The sequence below is a fragment of the Silurus meridionalis genome, chromosome 6 (genome assembly GCF_014805685.1).
Source record: "Silurus meridionalis isolate SWU-2019-XX chromosome 6, ASM1480568v1, whole genome shotgun sequence".
NCBI classification, from domain to species: Eukaryota; Metazoa; Chordata; class Actinopteri; order Siluriformes; family Siluridae; genus Silurus; species Silurus meridionalis.
Window position 1 is genome coordinate 32,995,464 of NC_060889.1, and position 19,834 is coordinate 33,015,297.

The 19,834-nt window shown below is 43.3% G+C and overlaps 1 protein-coding gene across 1 annotated transcript; it reads left to right on the forward strand.

Annotated features, from left to right (window-relative positions):
- Positions 1–264: 264 nt before the first annotated feature.
- Positions 265–19,834, forward strand: dis3l2 (DIS3 like 3'-5' exoribonuclease 2). The gene is made up of 21 exons (XM_046851333.1): positions 265–421; positions 1,132–1,661; positions 1,899–2,050; positions 2,258–2,311; positions 2,395–2,496; positions 2,629–2,773; positions 3,822–3,880; positions 4,080–4,309; positions 6,271–6,444; positions 6,531–6,610; positions 9,514–9,626; positions 10,646–10,753; positions 10,920–11,153; positions 12,255–12,334; positions 12,414–12,597; positions 14,298–14,384; positions 14,541–14,688; positions 14,990–15,120; positions 15,250–15,354; positions 16,391–16,495; positions 18,679–19,834. Exons 2-21 carry the CDS (start codon positions 1,193–1,195, stop codon positions 18,778–18,780), a joined length of 2,862 nt encoding a protein of 953 aa, XP_046707289.1. The 5' UTR covers positions 265–421; positions 1,132–1,192; the 3' UTR covers positions 18,781–19,834.

Genomic DNA, 19,834 nt, shown 5'->3' on the forward strand with positions numbered 1-19,834 from the left:
TTGGTAACTGCTTTCCAAGCAGATAAAAATTTATTACTTTTAGTTTATAATTGATTTATTATTATATTTATTATTATTAAAAAAGAAATTCTCCTTTTTATTAAAAGTGATGTTCCCCCTTTTGTTCAGAAATGGTAGGGTCTGGTTTTATAAAGATGGATATTTAAATTGATTATGAGATCCCCTTCGTGTTTCGGAATGGTTTCTTCCATATTTTAAGAATCGAAATGAAGTGTAAGCTCCACCCCTCTGCTCAGAATTGGGTAACCGTTTCCATAGAAACCAAGCCTCCAGTGGCGCCTCGTCACTTCAACTCCCAGAATGAATCGGTGCAGGTTGACCTTAAAACCCGGAAGTGAACGTGTGTTTGTGTTCGGCACAGTTTGGTGTGAATAGAAGCTTGAGATTTGGACTTCAGCTGGTGAGTGTGAAGAAATCGTCACAGGTGGAGAAGATCCAGCGTTCAGTGTTCCGGAGATTTAATCTGCACAGGGACGGGACAGGGACAGAGACAGGGACAGAGACCGGGACAGCAGCACTTAGCACACTCAGGGCTAGCATCACTGCTACCTGAACTGGGCATGTCACACGTTTATTCCGATTCAAAAGAAATGAATCATAATATTTCTACATTTATCTGCGTTTATTCAGAGTCAGGCCTGAAGTTATAGCGCACATTTACAATCCTACACTCCAGCTGTGCACAATACTCACATCTAATACTAAATACATAAATACCGCTAGTTTAGCTCACACACACTTTTAGTATTAGAATATTTTTATATATATATATGTATATCATTTAATTTGTAAGCCAATTTTACTAGAATAAAAATATAAAAATTATGTGTTGATGTATGTAGAAGATTCAGGACGTGGAGTTTAATGATCATGTATAAAGTGCTGGTTTTGGTTCGATGTTGGGTCCACACACGTTCCTGCTGGATTTAATTCAGTATAATGGAGAGACTGAAGGGGGCGGGGTTTATATATATATATATCTATAAAGGTGCCATGTTGATAAAAAGGTCATGAATAAGGTGGAACTGCACAGGTTTTATTGTTCTGGGTTAATTTGTGAATGCAGCGTCCTGCAGTCATGTTTCTGAATGTCCTGTTCTGTAATCACAGTTCTATCATCATCATCATCTAAACCTGACACGTGAACACGCCGTGTCTTTTTATCACGATTATGGATGAGACGATGAAGAGGGAGTCCGCATCTAAACCGAGTGACGCTGCAGATAAGAAACGAGGGAAAAAACAGAAAACTAAAGCTGCTAGAACCCAGAGAACTCCTCAGAACGGTCCGTCCGGGTCGGACACGGGACACGAGAACCAGTCCGAACCTGACGTGAAGCCCAGGAGCGGAGACCAGAGCACCCCAGCGGAAAATCACCACACCGAGAGGACTCATCGTAGACGCCATAAACACCACAAGACCAAACAAGCTCCTGGAGGAATGGAGACAGGAACTTCTGAACATCAAACACACCCAGATTCAAACCAGACTTCTGATGATCGAGGAGAAGAGAAGCAGAAGAGGAGGAAGAGAAAGCAGAAGAAATCCAGAGAGAACACAGAAGATAAACTGGTGAAATCCTGTGGGTCAGGAGCTGTGGAGAAACCAAACACTCCTCTGAGCACTACTAACACTCCAGGTACTGAGAGCGTGATTTCATCTTCAAAATCATCAGGGATGAATAAGTTCAGAAATGGTATGGTCTGGTTTCAGAGACGAATTGATCCCCTTTCTGATCAGGAATGGTTTGCTCCAGTTTTCATCAAGTACATTAACAGCTGGAGCATCAGATACTTCATTCAGGATTCAAGTGCTAAAGTGAAGTGAAGTGTGTGTGTGTGTGTGTGTGTGTGTGTGTGTGTGTGTGTGTGTGTAGCTGTGAGCATGAGTGCGAGTCCAGCAGGACAGACTGGCAGAATGGACAGAGACAACAGTCGGAGGAACAGAGGGAGGAAGAGACGTCTGTATGAAGACTACATGTCCATTAAAGATGTGTCTGATGGACTGAAGAGAGGAGAACTCCTGCAGGTACACACACACACACACACACACACACACACACACACACACACACACACGTGCATTTGATCAGTGTGTTCTTTTCAAGGACACAACAGTAGATTATTTATTTATTTACTGCCATGTCTGTGTATGGTGTTTAATTAGATCTTATTATTATTATTATTATTATTATTATTATTATTAGAATATAATTTAATTGTTGATGATTTTCAGGGCACGTTGAGGATAAACCCGAAGAGATATCACGAAGCCTTCGTTCCCTCTCCTGTGAGTACGGCTTTAGATAGTAGTTCCCTGGTTGCCATGACATCATGGTGGTTTTGTTGATGTTTTTTGGTGTTCTGGTCCAGGACGGGTCGGTGGACATCTTCCTGGACGGGATGGTGGTACGGAATCGAGCTCTGAACGGAGACGTGGTGGTGGTGAAGCTCCTCCCTCCAGAACAGTGGAAGGTGAGGAACCTACATGTACGCACGTGTCTACCGTGTGGAGCGTGTTAGCAGACAGGCTACAGTGGAGGAACATGGAGGAAAACGAGTGGTTTATTGTGTAACAGAGCTGATGTGTGTTGGGTTGTGTTGCAGGTGTGGAACGAGGAAAGTGTTGAGAAAGAGAGACCGAGCGAGTCCGGCCCAGATGTTATTGTGGAGGCTCAGTATGGGGAGGAGGAGGAGGAGGAGGATGAAGAGCTCAGTAAGAAAATGGAGGCAGCCGCTCTGCAGGATAAAGGTGTGTGTGTGTGTGTGTGTGTGTGTGTGTGTGTGTGTGTGTGTGTGTGTGTGTGTGTGTTTATGGAACGTGAGGAATCTTTTACTTTCTCTAATGTCTGTTTATTACAGTGTGGGGAATTTTTTACTAGAACAGGAGACATTCACGTGAAATATTTCAGAACCAAAAGAACTGTACCTCTCCTCACAAGGGATACCATTTCTTCCCATAAGTTTAGAACTGTTCAACTGTAGGAATATACTTTTGCTACAATAATAACACATGAGCATGTCCTGGTACCCTAGTCCCCTTCCCCATTGGCAGGCGCTGGTACCCTAGTTCCTTTCCCATGGCAGGCACAGGTCCCCTTGTCACCCTCCCATTGGTGGGTGAAAGGCCCCTAGTCCCCTCTTGTGACAGGTGCAGGTACCCTGATTCCTTTCACATGGCAGGCACACGTCCCCTAGTCCTCTCCCGTGTCAGGCACAAGTCCCCTGGTCCCATGGGCATGCACCAGTCTCCTGGTCCCTTTCTGCACGTGTTTGCTCTGGTATTCTGTTCCCCTTCCCCATGGGGAGACGCTGGTCCCTGTTCCCATGGGAGGTCCCACAATTCCTCCTTGTAATAGAGGCATCGGTTTCTCAGTTCCCTAACCAGGAGATGTGCTGGTCTTACTGGAAATATACGACTGTTCATTTTCTTAAAGGGAGAGAACGAAAGAGCTGCAAATGTGTTGATGAGCACATCCGCAGTCTGAATCATCTGAGCAAAGGTTTCAGAAAAGTGTCCCTCATGAGGAAACGGTATCAGACGTGCTGAAGTTCAGATGATTAACTAGCATCACTTTATGGTTTAATGACTGCTGTTAGTCTTGTTTTACTCTGTCAGTGATGTAAACACACAAAGGTTGAGGAGCATTGGTTTAGCTCCACTAAAATACCAAATATGGTGTTAAATATTGTTATTGTTTCTGTCCATACCTCTGTCTCATTCAGTTACAGTAGATGATGATGATAAGATCTTCAGGGTGCTCATCATGTGAGTGTTTTTCTGTTTTTATTCCTCTCAGTTCCTCCCACAGGAGATACACACAGTGGCTCAGACAGAAACGTTCAGCGCACCGCCAAGGTACATCACCCTGAGGTTGAACTTCATTCCAGCAGTAGAGATGAGTTTATAGAACAGAAATAAAATGTAAATATGTAACTGGTGCCTGCAGAGGGAGCAGTGATGAGGGGTGTGTAGCAGGAAAGTGTCGTGTGTGTGTGTGTGTGTGTGTGTGTGTGTTGTATTGATCCGGTTGTGTTTATATTTGATTATTGATCAGGTGGTGTATATCGTGGAGCAGAAACACTCGAGGGCAGTGTCAGGGTTTATTAAACTCATTCCTGATAAACCCTTTGCTCTGTTCTCCCCCTCGGACCACCGAGTCCCTCGAGTGAACGTCCCACTCTCTGGCTGTCCTGCAGATTTCACCTCACGTCCTGCTGACTATTCCAACACACTCTTCATTTGCAGGATCACACACTGGCCACCTGACAGCCTCTTTGCCCAAGGGTACACACACACACACACACACACACACACACACACACACACGTAGTAATTGCTCTGGTGTTTGTTAGATCCAGGAGTGTTTTAGAGTAAAAGTCATTTTCATGTAGGTCTGCAGTCACTGTTTGAAGACACTCGGCTGTTTGGACATCAAGCGGAACAGACAAGGTTCTTCATGCAGTTCTCTCTTGTACCTTTACATTTCTGGAGTTTGAGAGGTAGAGGTTTTTATCCTGAGTTCTGAGCAGTTTAATGGCCCTGCTCATGGATCCAGCAGTGACCCAGCGTGGTGGTGCTGGGATTCTAACAACCTTCTGGTTAGAAGTCCATCACCATCAGCACCTCCCTTTTTAAGATTTGTTTGGATCAGTTGAGCAGTGGTTGAGGATTGGAGGAGAGCACAGGTGCAGTGTGGACTGTGATGTAGGTTGGTGCTGGTCAGGGATCAGAACCTCTCTCGTGGACAATCTGTCAATTTGTCAGTCAGATGCAGAAGCTCCAGGAAGCCATGGATTACTTGTGAAGGTTGCAAAGAGGTTTTGCAGCTGCATTCTGGATCATTTGCAGAGTTTGAATGCTGCCCACAGGCTTGCAAGTTGCAGTTGTCTGCAGGAAGCAGATGTGGATCTCCTTCCTGTCCCCAGGTAGGAAGCAAACCCATTACCATGCTGTTCCATAAATACCTCCTGAGAAAAAGCCAAAAACAACTTGTGCTTGACTTGGAAGATCTAGCAACATGTCTCTTCACAGTGACGGCCAAAAAGACTCTGGAATGTGCTTCTTGTGCACCAGATGGATTAGAGTCTTGGAGGTTGGTCCATGAGAGACTGAGAGGCTGTTGGTTATAGACGGTGTGTTCAAGGACTTTGGACGGAGAAGATTAGTTTCGATAGCTGCTGAATGCTGAGGGATCCAGAATGGAAAGCCTTTCTCCTTTGAATGTAGTAGGTACCTGACCAGATGATATTGAGCCACTCATGATAATGGTGATGAAGGATGTCTTGTGAGATGGCCTGCAAGATTGTGGAAGATCCATTGTGATCAGTGGTAATGATGAGTTGGAGAATCTCTTTTATTGAATGATTTGAAAATTGTGGAAAAGGGGAATCTTGAGTGTGGAAGTTAGGGTGAAGCTCTGGTAGATCATCAAAAAACTTCCACAATTGTTAGCGGTCTTCAAAAGTCAGCGAGGATGGAGCAAGAGAATTTGGACAAAGAGCATGAAAAGTGACCAGACCCATGTCAAGATCTGATTTCTTCCACTTCATCTTTATCTTATGCAGCAATCAGAAAGAATTGAAAGCAGCAAACACGTTGACTCACATGGTACCATACACAGGGTGGAGGAAACTGCTGGGCAGACAGCATGCTAAACAAGATCATCTGCAGATAACACACATGTTACTTTCAGGACCCCATACCAGAGACTGGTCCAGTTTTGACTGTGGTTTAGTATCCTGTTTATAGATAACACACACGACTAGAGTGGAGAAAACATGCTCTGTAATAAACACCTTCAACTAGATATAATGAACTTCCCCCAGATGTCTGAACAGTGGAGTCACTGGCTGTCTTCTCATTATGGGTGAAGACCCACCTCTGCCTAAAACACTTACACCAACACTTTCCAGGTTTGCTTTGTTTAGAAACAATAATCCTCAGAGTTGTGATTTATATAAAGTGTGTAATCTACTGTACCAGTGCAGACTCTGGACACGAGCAGCTGCTAAATGTACATTTGTGATCCAGGGATTGTTCTTTCTTGGACTTTGGAGGTCTGTTTCCACCTCCTGCTCACACAAACCCGAGTTTCTTAAAGACAACATGCTCCTGATGATTAAAATATATTCCACATTTCATTTCTGTATCTTATTAATTTTCTACAGTATAATAATGGTTCTTTATTAGTTTGAGTTCCTGCTCTACTCGACCTGCTGTAGTAATTTCCCTTCTTCTGGCTGCAGGCAGTTGATGAAGTCGTTAGGTCAGGCTGGAGTCATCGAGCCGGAGACGGAGGCCATGCTGATGGAGTACGATGTGGATTATTCCGAGTTCACAGATGAAGTGTTGGCGTGTCTCCCACAGGGTCGACCCTGGACCATCCCACCTGATGAGCTGAGAAGGAGGCGAGACCTCAGGTATCATCACCTCCATCACGCCAAGGCACATTCTCATCATATCGTAGTATTTCAGGACCTGTCTCATGTTTGTAAAATGATTGTAGGAAAGAGTGCATATTTACGATTGATCCAGCTACAGCTCGAGACCTGGATGATGCTCTGTCCTGTAAGCAGCTTCCTGATGGTCAGTTTATATATATATTATCTCACCCACATGAATGTAGTAGTGATGAGATTATGCTAATGAATGCTATTAAATATTCATGTTAAACATTATGCAGGAAACTTCGAGGTGGGCGTGCACATAGCAGACGTGAGTTATTTTGTGGAGGAGGAAATGCTCTGGATTTCACAGCCAGCAGGAGATCCACAAGTGTCTACCTCATCCAGAAGGTAGTAACACTGTGTGTGTGTGTGTGTGTGTGTGTACGTGTGTGTGTGTGTGTGTGTGTGTACGTGTGTGTGTGTGTGTATGTGTGTGTGTGTGTGTGTGTGTAAATATATGTTTGTATATATATAAACGTGTGTGTGTGTGTGTGTGTGTGTGTGTGTGTGTGTGTGTGTGTGTGTGTGTGTGTGTGTGTGTGTGTGTGTGTAAATATATGTTTGTATATATGTGTAAACGTGTGTGTGTGTAAATGTTTGTATATATGTGTAAACGTGTGTGTGTGTAAATATATGTTTGTATATGTGTGTGTGTGTGTGTGTGTGTGTGTGTGTGTGTGTGTGTGTGTGTGTGTGTGTGTGTAAATGTTTGTATATATGTAAACGTGTGTGTGTGTGTGTGTAAATATATGTTTATATATATGTAAACGTGTGTGTGTGTGTGTGTGTGTGTGTGTGTGTGTGTGTGTGTGTGTAAATATATGTTTGTATATATGTGTAAACGTGTGTGTGTGTGTGTAAATATATGTTTGTATATATATGTAAACGTGTGTGTGTGTGTGTGTGTGTAAATGTTTGTATATATGTGTGTGTGTGTATGTGTGTGTGTGTGTAAATATATGTTTGTATATATGTAAACGTGTGTGTGTGTGTGTGTGTGTGTGTAAATATGTTTGTATATATGTAAACGTGTGTGTGTGTGTGTGTGTGTGTAAATATGTTTGTATATATGTATATATGTGTGTGTGTGTGTGTGTGTGTGTGTGTGTGTGTGTAAATATATGTTTGTATATATGTGTAAACGTGTGTGTGTGTGTGTGTGTGTGTGTGTGTGTGTAAATATGTTTGTGTGTGTGTGTGTGTGTGTGTGTGTAAATATATGTTTATATATATGTGTGTGTGTGTGTGTGTGTGTGTGTGTGTGTGTGTGTGTGTGTGTGTGTGTAAATATATGTTTGTATATATGTATATATGTGTGTGTGTGTAAATATATATTTATATATATATGTGTGTGTGTGTGTGTGTGTGTAAATATATGTTTGTATATATATGTGTGTGTGTGTGTGTGTGTGTGTGTAAATATATGTTTATATATATATATATATATATGTGTGTGTGTGTGTGTGTGTAAATATGTTGGTTATAGACGTGTGTTCAAGGACTTTGGACGGAGAAGATTAGTTTCGATAGCTGCTGAATGCTGAGGGATCCAGAATGGAAAGCCTTTCTCCTTTGAATGTAGTAGGTACCTGACCAGATGATATTGAGCCACTCATGATAATGGTGATGAAGGATGTCTTGTGAGATGGCCTGCAAGATTGTGGAAGATCCATTGTGGTCAGTGGTAATGATGAGTTGGAGAATCTCTTTTATTGAATGATTTGAAAATTGTGGAAAAGGGGAATCTTGAGTGTGGAAGTTAGGGTGAAGCTCTGGTAGATCATCAAAAAACTTCCACAATTGTTAGCGGTCTTCAAAAGTCAGCGAGGATGGAGCAAGAGAATTTGGACAAAGAGCATGAAAAGTGACCAGACCCATGTCAAGATCTGATTTCTTCCACTTCATCTTTATCTTATGCAGCAATCAGAAAGAATTGAAAGCAGCAAACACGTTGACTCACATGGTACCATACACAGGGTGGAGGAAACTGCTGGGCAGACAGCATGCTAAACAAGATCATCTGCAGATAACACACATGTTACTTTCAGGACCCCATACCAGAGACTGGTCCAGTTTTGACTGTGGTTTAGTATCCTGTTTACAGATAACACACACGACTAGAGTGGAGAAAACATGCTCTGTAATAAACACCTTCAACTAGATATAATGAACTTCCCCCAGATGTCTGAACAGTGGAGTCACTGGCTGTCTTCTCATTATGGGTGAAGACCCACCTCTGCCTAAAACACTTACACCAACACTTTCCAGGTTTGCTTTGTTTAGAAACAATAATCCTCAGAGTTGCGATTTATATAAAGTGTGTAATCTACTGTACCAGTGCAGACTCTGGACACGAGCACCTGCTAAATGTACATTTGTGATCCAGGGATTGTTCTTTCTTGGACTTTGGAGGTCTGTTTCCACCTCCTGCTCACACAAACCCGAGTTTCTTAAAGACAACATGCTCCTGATGATTAAAATATATTCCACATTTCATTTCTGTATCTTATTAATTTTCTCTACAGTATAATAATGGTTCTTTATTAGTTTGAGTTCCTGCTCTACTCGACCTGCTGTAGTAATTTCCCTTCTTCTGGCTGCAGGCAGTTGATGAAGTCGTTAGGTCAGGCTGGAGTCATCGAGCCGGAGACGGAGGCCATGCTGATGGAGTACGATGTGGATTATTCCGAGTTCACAGATGAAGTGTTGGCGTGTCTCCCACAGGGTCGACCCTGGACCATCCCACCTGATGAGCTGAGAAGGAGGCGAGACCTCAGGTATCATCACCTCCATCACGCCAAGGCACATTCTCATCATATCGTGTAGTATTTCAGGACCTGTCTCATGTTTGTAAAATGATTGTAGGAAAGAGTGCATATTTACGATTGATCCAGCTACAGCTCGAGACCTGGATGATGCTCTGTCCTGTAAGCAGCTTCCTGATGGTCAGTTTATATATATATTATCTCACCCACATGAATGTAGTAGTGATGAGATTATGCTAATGAATGCTATTAAATATTCATGTTAAACATTATGCAGGAAACTTCGAGATGGGCGTGCACATAGCAGACGTGAGTTATTTTGTGGAGGAGGGAAATGCTCTGGATTTCACAGCCAGCAGGAGATCCACAAGTGTCTACCTCATCCAGAAGGTAGTAACACTGTGTGTGTGTGTGTGTGTGTGTGTGTGTGTACGTGTGTGTGTGTGTATGTGTGTGTGTGTGTGTGTGTGTGTGTGTGTAAATATATGTTTGTATATATATGTAAACGTGTGTGTGTGTGTGTGTGTGTGTGTGTGTGTGTGTGTGTGTGTGTGTGTGTGTGTGTGTGTGTGTGTGTGTGTGTAAATATATGTTTGTATATATGTGTAAACGTGTGTGTGTGTAAATATGTTTGTATATATATATGTAGTGTGTGTGTGTGTGTGTGTGTGTGTGTGTGTGTGTGTGTGTGTGTGTGTGTGTGTGTGTGTGTGTGTGTGTAAATGTTTGTATATATGTAAACTGTGTGTGTGTGTGTAAATATATGTTTGTATATATATATATGTGTGTGTGTGTGTGTGTGTGTAAATATATGTTTGTATATATATAAACGTGTGTGTGTGTGTGTGTGTGTAAATATATGTTTGTATATGTGTAAACGTGTGTGTGTGTGTGTAAATATATTTGTATATATGTATAAACGTGTGTGTGTGTGTGTGTGTGTGTAAATATGTTTGTATATATGTAAACGTGTGTGTGTAAATATGTTTGTATATATAAACGTGTGTGTGTGTGTGTGTGTGTGTGTGTGTGTGTGTGTGTGTGTAAATATATGTTTATATATATATGTAAACGTGTGTGTGTGTGTGTGTGTGTAAATATATATTTATATATATATATAAACGTGTGTGTGTGTGTGTGTGTGTAAATATGTTTGTATATATATGTGTGTGTGTGTAAATATATGTTTGTATATGTGTGTGTGTGTGTAAATATATGTTTGTATATATGTAAACGTGTGTGTGTGTGTGTGTGTGTGTGTGTGTGTGTGTGTGTGTGTGTGTGTGTGTAAATATATGTTTGTATATATGAAAACGTGTGTGTGTGTGTGTGTGTGTGTGTGTGTGTGTGTGTGTGTGTGTGTGTGTGTAAATATATGTTTGTATATATGTGTAAACGTGTGTGTGTAGGTGATCCCGATGTTGCCACGTCTCCTGTGTGAAGAGTTGTGCAGTTTAAATCCTCAAACTGATCGTTTAACATTCTCCGTCATCTGGACCTTATCACCGGAGGGGAAGGTACACACACACACACACACACACACACACACACACACAGTAAATATTTCATATAGTGTAGTGCAAACATACATTCAGAATGAATGTTTCCTTTGTGCTGGTCCTCACTCTGTTTTGTGTGTGTGTGTGTGTGTGTGTGTGTGTGTGTGTGTGTGTGTGTGTGCAGATCCTGAGTGAATGGATGGGTCGCTCAGTGATCTGCTCGTGTGTGAAGCTGAGTTATGATCACGCTCAGAGTATGATCGAGTCTCCTCTTAAAGAGTTTGGAGCTGATGAACTTCCCCCAGTGTCTCCTGAACACTCGGTGGAGAGGATCGTCCAGGCCGTCCTGCACCTTCACGCCATCGCCTCTCACCTGCGTGCACAGCGCTTCAGGGGCGGAGCTTTACGTCTTGACCAGGTAAAGCAACAATGCTACAAAGTCAATCTCATGTTAATAAGGAGACCGAGCAGACCAGGAGATTCTACAGGGTTCACTAGTCTGGGAAATGAGAATAATACGCTCTGATCTTTACAGAACTTTTCAGTAGTACAGGATACAGCAGAATCTGAGAGCACAGACACAGCAGCACTTTCTAGGGTACAGGGAACAGAAACCAGGAGACTGCTGGATTATAATGGAGCAGGATCATGGAGAAGTTAGAAATGCAACAGTGTGACTGTGTGGAATTGAGGAATATGAGGTGGTATCAGAAAGTTTGGAGATTCGCTCTGTTCACAAGATAGTGCTTTATTTATCTACGTTTCTACTCGATCACCTTCAAAACAGTCCCCTTACACAGTAATACAGCGCCCCCAAGTGTTCTTCTGAAACATGTCCTGTACGTCTTTCTCTCGAAAAGCACCTTCTGCGATTCACGCCAGTTCTCCACAACCGTGTCAATACAGCGAGCTCTCGATCTTCATCTTCAGGAAGAGGGTGAAGACCACAGGAGCCAAATCTGGTGATTAGGGTGGGTGAGATCCTGTGGATTGTTCACAGACGATCATCAAGCACGAGTTACCAAACCTTTTTTTGGGGTTGAGTTTGTTGTTGGTGTTCCTGATCTCTCGTCATCTCCCAGTGATGTTCTTCCGCTCTTGAAGCTCACCCGCTGCTCAAAACATCTCGAGCGTCTCGTCGCAGTGTCGCCGTATGTCGAACGTACGTCACATCAAACGTCTCTGTAGAGATAAAATCCTAGACGTGGGAACGCACACAGGTCAGAACAGCACCAGCTTCCTCAGTGTGAGGGTTCAGTGCAGCACAGGGTTCAGGATGTAGGTTATTGAAGAATCTGGATCTTCAGCAGGTTTCTGGATTTGGGCAGATAACTGATCAGGGGTTTAGCAGCCTGAAGCCTCAGAAAAGAGAGGATTTGATTCGAGTCTGTTTTATTTGTAGAGTGTATTTAGAGTGGACGCTGTCTCAAAGCAGCTTCACAGGGATGGAGGTAGATTAGTGGACAGGGATTCTGTTCCTGGTCTGTGAGATGTGATCTCACTGAGGTTTTATTTTTAGATGAAGTTGGCGTTTACTCTGGACTCTGGCTCAGGGATGCCCCAGGGCTGCTACGTCTACCAGTACAGAGACAGCAACAAGTGAGTGGACAATCTGCTTATGTTTATGGTTATGATCACGTGTCAGAACCTGAGCAGTGTATGATTGTGTATCTCACAGGTTGGTGGAGGAGTTCATGTTGTTAGCTAACATGGCGGTAGCTCATCAGATTTACAGCTCGAACCCCGGGCTGGCTCTCCTGCGACGTCACGCGCCTCCTCACAGTCGGTTGATGGAAGCTCTTCAGGAGCTGTGCGATCACATCGGACTCAACATAGACATGAGCTCGGCTGGAGCGCTGCATGTAAGTCTGCAAGTCTAGACATTTCATTCCCCAAAGTATTGCTCTTTAAAGGCCATGATAATGTTCTCATCCACATGGGTATTGTATCTTACAGTGTCCTAATAAATATGTAGTGTGGAGTGCATGCCTTTCTTGCTGCTCAGTGTCTAACGTTCACGCTCAGTGTTCCATATTCTACAGCTTCCTCTAATACCACTGTTGATGGAACTTCCTAGCATAGATGTTTACCATTCCATCTGGACTGGTGTATAATCATGGTGGTGGCCACGTGCTGAAGGTTCAACTCCTCTAGCATGCTAACACAATAACAGCTGGGTCTTCTGCTACCAATAATGTCTTCAAAATAATTCTTCTCTAAAAGACCCAAAGGAACATGGATGTGAAAAACCACAATCAATGCCAGACATGCTGGAGATCATCTGAACATCAGAGGCAAAATCTTCACTTATAATCTTTGTACATTTCTTCATTACTAGTAAGTTTGGAAACTTCCCAAATGATCTCCCTCACCAGTTACCTCTACCTCATTTATTTTACATTTAAAGCATCTGGCAGACGCCCTTATCCAGAGCCACTTAAAACTGAGCAGGGCAGGGCAGGGTTAGGGGCCTTGCTCAAGGGCCCAGCAGTGGCAGCTTGGTCCGGTGCCTTAACCACTGAGCTCCCACCTCCCTCGATCTCATAACATTCTGCTTAAATACGTCATCCAGAGCTCTGTTAAATTATTCCAATTCCCCTCAACCTCAGCCCCTGTTCCCCTGGAGATATGCGGGAGATATGCGGGAGATATGCGGGAGATATGCGGGAGATATGCGGGAGATATGCGGGAGATATGCGGGAGATATGCGGGGGAGACGCGGGGGAGACGCGGGGGAGACGCGGGGGAGATATCCTGAACTGTACAGATCTATTTAACTATAATGAATGTGTAAATGATGATAAGTCAGTCTGTAAAAGCTTCTGCCAGATACATTCAATGTAAAATTCTCCAGAGATGTTTGATGGGGTTTAAGCTCATTCTCTGCTGGAGTAACACTCCAAACTCCAGAGACGTGTTCCAAAACCAGAACTACATTATCTTCAGACCAGTCTGAGGAGACTAAGTGTTCATCAGCTGGATTTCCTCCTGGGACCCTCAGAACCTATAAATCTGCACAGGTGGACTCTATGAGACCATCAAAACGTTACCTGAGCAAGGGGTTAAGCTCACGCAGAACCAGACCTAACTGTTGACCTTTGGAAGATCCGAAACTGAGAAGAAAGTTAGTCTGGTGAAATGGATGAGGTGAACTAAAAACAGATGTTTTATCGATGCTGATCACTAGATTGGATCACTAGATTGGATCACTAGATTGGATCGTATTCGTTGATAAACGATAAACCAACTGATAGTTTTTATTACAGACACTGAATAAAATACACAAAAACTAATATTAAACTTTATTACACACATAAATACAAATACATGAATAACTATAATTATATGATTTAATAATTTAGAAAGAATAAATAAATATATATATAAGGCTCTCTGTGCAGCGCGCCGTCTCCGGTGTAAACACACACAGAGGTGTCAGTGATTGGAAATCTAATGGTATGGATTTATAAGGACTGAACTTCCACCTCACCTGCAGATGAGGAACTGTACTGGAAGAACATGTGCACATTTATTTATTCTTTTCATCCTTCTTTTTTTACAGAGGAGTCTGGAGGAGACAGTTGGAGACGATGAGTACAGTGCAGCCAGGAAAGCCGTCCTCACACACCTGTGTGCCAGACCCATGCAGGTGTGTTCACACCTCCTTTACATCACCCGGTCACTGTGGGCGTGTCCCAAACCACACACCAGAGTCACTATGTGGGGCACGTATGGTCTTCACATGTGCCCTGGGAAATGTTCTGAGTGTGTGTGTGTGTGTGTGTGTGTGTGTGTGTGTGTGTAGATGGCATTGTATTTCTGTACAGGAGTTCTGCAGGATGAGAAGTTGTTCCATCACTATGCTCTGAATGTACCACTCTACACACACTTCACCTCCCCCATCCGCCGCTACACAGATATTATCGTCCACCGCCTGCTGGCTGCTTCACTCAGTGAGACCTCACACACACACACACACACACACACACACACACACACACACCTGTACTATCATGCTGTAGAAGCAGTTCCAATGCTGTGTATAAAACCAGTGTTATGAGTTTTCTGTATCAGTGCTGATTAACACCAGTAACAGTTTATTTTTCTCATCAGGTAACAAACTCACACTAACAAATCCACACACTACACCTATCACATCTGACTGCTGATTGGTTACTGTTCAGATCATGTGATTTACTACACCAGTGATTTACTTACAGTGTGTGTGTGTGTGTGTGTGTGTGTGTGTGACAGAGTGCGGTCCTCGTGTTCGTCTCACCCAGGACGATGTGCAGAATCAGGCGTCTCACTGTAATGATAAGAAGACGGCATCTAAGAGGGTTCAGGAGATGAGTACAGAGTTGTTCTTCAGCGTTTTCGTCAGGGTAACACACACACACACAGACACACACAGACACACACACAGACACAGGTGTAGAGTGCCATCACATACATATGAACTGTTCCTCATAGCTGCTGGTTCTGTGTGTGTGTGTGTGTGTGTGTGTGTGTAGGAGTGTGGGCCTCTGGACTCGAAGGCAATGGTGATGGGGATGCTGGATAAATCCTTTGATGTGTTGGTGCTGAACTACGGAGTTCAGAAAAGGATCTACTGTAATGTACGTCTTCTCTCACACACACACACACACACACACACACACACACACACACTCACAATTCTAAAAACACAAAAATTGGGACAATGTAAAATGTAATTAAAAAACACAATGAATTGATTTGCAAATGTCATAAACCCATATTTTATTCACAACAGAACATAGAACAAATATCAAATGCTGAAACTGAGCAAATGTTTTAGAGAAAGAATGAAATCATTTTAGATTTAATGGCCGCAGTGTGAGTAGATTGTGGGACGATTGTGGGACGATTGTAAGAAGATTGTGGGACGATTGTGAGACGATTGTGAGAAGATTGTGGGACGATTGTGGGACGATTGTGAGAAGATTGTGGACGATTGTGAGACGATTGTGAGACGATTGTGAGAAGATTGTGAGACGATTGTGAGAAGATTGTGGGACCATTGTGAGAAGATTGTGGGACCATTGTGGGACCATTGTGAGAAGATTGTGGGACCATTGTGAGAAGATTGTGGGACCATTGTGAGAAGATTGTGAGAAGATTGTGAGAAGATTGTGAGAAGATTGTGGGACCATTGTGGGACCATTGTGAGAAGATTGTGGACGATTGTGGGACGATTGTGGGACGATTGTGGGACGATTGTGAGACGATTGTGGGACGATTGTGAGACGATTGTGGGACCATTGTGGGACCATTGTGGGACCATTGTGGGACCATTGTGGGACCATTGTGGGACCATTGTGGGACCATTGTGAGAAGATTGTGGGACCATTGTGGGACGATTAAGATTGTGAAGTTTGTAGGCTCAAAAAGGCTCTTTATTTTCCTTCACGCTTAGTTGGACTCATCAGCTGCTCCTTCTCCTTCCCATGGTGCTTTTCTCTGATCTGAAACACAATAGTCACAGATTGCACACAGGTGTGGAATCCTGATCACCTCGTCTCCACCCTTCATTCACAAACCAGTGCTTAACCACACCCCACGTCCAAACACACAGTAACACCACAGTAGCTACAGGATTCTTCTATTCATCACATTTATTATTCTGTGTTTCAGGCCATCGAGGGGCTGCAGTCGTTTACGTTCCGTAAAGTTGGTAAACGGCCTGAGATGACCCTGGTGTGGAGTCCCAGTGAACTAGAAGATGAAACCGTTACACAGGTAGAACATCATCACCCTTTAGAGATACACTTACGCCGCCTTTACGCCGCCTTTACGCCGCCTTTACGCCGCCTTTACGCCGCCTTTACGCCGCCTTTACGCCGCCTTTACGCCGCCTTTACGCCGCCTTTACGCTCTTTACATTCTCTGATTACGCTTTAAACCCACAGGATGTTCAGGGTTTAGGATCTTTTTTAAACACATTCCAGACTAATATTCTACCAGAAGTTTCTCCTGCACTTAAACAGACGTATTTATACTGAGACTCATCACACTTTTATTACACACACGTCAGTGGTGTTTCTGCTTCAGGGACGTGTGTGTAAACGTTCCTGTGGTGTGAACCGCAGTTAATATATTCTACAGAAGATCAGACGCTTACAGCTTTAGACTCTCTGTATACTTATCTTATATATATGTGTGTGTGTGTGTGTGTGTGTGTGTAGGAGTGTGGGCCTCTGGACTCGAAGGCAATGGTGATGGGGATGCTGGATAAATCCTTTGATGTGTTGGTGCTGAACTACGGAGTTCAGAAAAGGATCTACTGTAATGTACGTCTTCTCTCACACACACACACACACACACACACACACACACACACACTCACAATTCTAAAAACACAAAAATTGGGACAATGTAAAATGTAATTAAAAAACACAATGAATTGATTTGCAAATGTCATAAACCCATATTTTATTCACAACAGAACATAGAACAAATATCAAATGCTGAAACTGAGCAAATGTTTTAGAGAAAGAATGAAATCATTTTAGATTGTGAGACGATTGTGAGAAGATTGTGGGACGATTGTGGGACGATTGTGAGAAGATTGTGGGACGATTGTGAGACGATTGTGGGACGATTGTGGGACGATTGTGAGACGATTGTGGGACGATTGTGGGACGATTGTGGGACGATTGTGAGACGATTGTGAGAAGATTGTGGGACGATTGTGAGAAGATTGTGGGACGATTGTGGGACCCATTGTGAGAAGATTGTGGGACGATTGTGAGAAGATTGTGGGACCCATTGTGAGAAGATTGTGGGACGATTGTGAGACGATTGTGGGAAGATTTGTGAGAAGATTGTGGGACGATTGTGGGACGATTGTGAGAAGATTGTGGGACGATTGTGGGACGATTGTGGGACGATTGTGGGACGATTGTGAGAAGATTGTGGGACGATTGTGGGACGATTGTGAGAAGATTGTGGGACGATTGTGGGACGATTGTGGGACGATTGTGAGAAGATTGTGGGACGATTGTGAGAAGATTGTGGGACGATTGTGGGACGATTGTGGGACGATTAAGATTGTGAAGTTTGTAGGCTCAAAAAAAGGCTCTTTATTTTCCTTCACGTTTAGTTGGACTCATCAGCTGCTCCTTCTCCTTCCCATGGTGCTTTTCTCTGATCTGAAACACAATAGTCACAGATTGCACACAGGTGTGGAATCCTGATCACCTCGTCTCCACCCTTCATTCACAAACCAGTGCTTAACCACACCCCCACGTCCAAACACACAGTAACACCACAGTAGCTACAGGATTCTTCTATTCATCACATTTATTATTCTGTGTTTCAGGCCATCGAGGGGCTGCAGTCGTTTACGTTCCGTAAAGTTGGTAAACGGCCTGAGATGACCCTGGTGTGGAGTCCCAGTGAACTAGAAGATGAAACCGTTACACAGGTAGAACATCATCACCCTTTAGAGATACACTGAAGAAGAAAACGCTCGCCTTACGCTCGCCTTACGCTCGCCTTACGCTCGCCTTACGCTCGCCTTACGCCGCCTTACGCCGCCTTACGCCGCCTTACGCCGCCTTTACGCCGCCTTACGCTCGCCTTACGCTCGCCTTACGCTCGCCTTACGCTCTTTACATTCTCTGATTACGCGTTTAAACCCACAGGATGTTCAGGGTTTAGGATCTTTTTTAAACACATTCCAGACTAATATTCTACCAGAAGTTTCTCCTGCACTTAAACAGACGTATTTATACTGAGACTCATCACACTTTTATTACACACACGTCAGTGGTGTTTCTGCTTCAGGGACGTGTGTGTAAACGTTCCTGTGGTGTGAACCGCAGTTAATATATTCTACAGAAGATCAGACGCTTACAGCTTTAGACTCTCTGTATACTTATCTTATATATATGTGTGTGTGTGTGTGTGTGTGTGTGTAGGAACTCTCCCTGTTCTCCGTGGTGGATGTGCGGCTGACTGCTGGTGAAGGTCCTCTTAAATATAGTGCAGTCCTGATGAGACCCTCAGACACCCAGTCCTGAACACCAACCAAGCAGAGTGTCTGATTTTACCTGAAACACACACACACACACACACACACACACACCCCCAGTCCTGAACACCAACCAAGCAGAGTGTCTGATTTTACCTGAAACACACACACACACACACACACACACACCCAGTCCTGAGTCCAGACACCAACCAAGCAGAGTGTCTGATTTTACCTGAAACACACACACACACACACACACACACACACACACACACACACCCAGTCCTGAACACCAACCAAGCAGAGTGTCTGATTTTACCTGAAACACACACACACACACACACACCCAGTCCTGAGTCCAGACACCAACCAAGCAGAGTGTCTGATTTTACCTGACACACACACACACACACACACACACACACACACACACACACACACACCTTATTATTATATAATATCCCACAGTATCTGTTTAACCCGTAAACATGCGGTTATTATATTTGTGATTATCACTTTATTAGTAATGACTTTTATCTGCACATTAATGGAGTTTATAATCTCAGGATTAAAAACTCGAGGACACTAATAATTATTATAAACCAGGACTAAATACATGTCCTATTTATTTTATACTAATGTGGTCATTTTTAATCTAATATTATTCCCTTTCTTTATCATTACACACTACACAGCTGATTACCCACAATCCCACAGTGCAGTGTGTGTGTCCTGTAGTCACCTGGAACTTCATGTCAGATCCTGCTGCAGGTCTCATTTCTGTTAGAAACATCACATACAGGTGTTCAAGTTCATTCTCAAGCAGGACAGCATCACAGCACACACACTGCATCACAACCTGTGTGTGTGTGTGTGTGTGTGTGAGATGATTCAGTTCTCCCAGTGGGAGGAGTTTAATGTTATATTTTAACACAGATTTGTGTGTTGATAGTTTTTCCTGCACGTGTGACGTCTCCGCTGACTGTCTCGGTGCTTTTATTTTTATTTTAACTCCATATTTGTGTTTTATTTTGTGTTGATGATGAACTGTCACACTCTCGCTGAGGAGAATTAAATTATTTCCATTCAGGAAAACATTA

Bases quoted from the DNA above. Each gene is read 5' to 3' on its own strand.
- dis3l2 (XM_046851333.1), top strand. From the start codon at position 1,193: ATGGATGAGACGATGAAGAGGGAGTCCGCATCTAAACCGAGTGACGCT. The intron at 6,611-9,513 runs GTCAGTTTATAT...AACATTATGCAG, and splicing joins CTGTAAGCAGCTTCCTGATG to GAAACTTCGAGATGGGCGTG. The intron at 11,154-12,254 runs GTAAAGCAACAA...TTTTATTTTTAG, and splicing joins GAGCTTTACGTCTTGACCAG to ATGAAGTTGGCGTTTACTCT.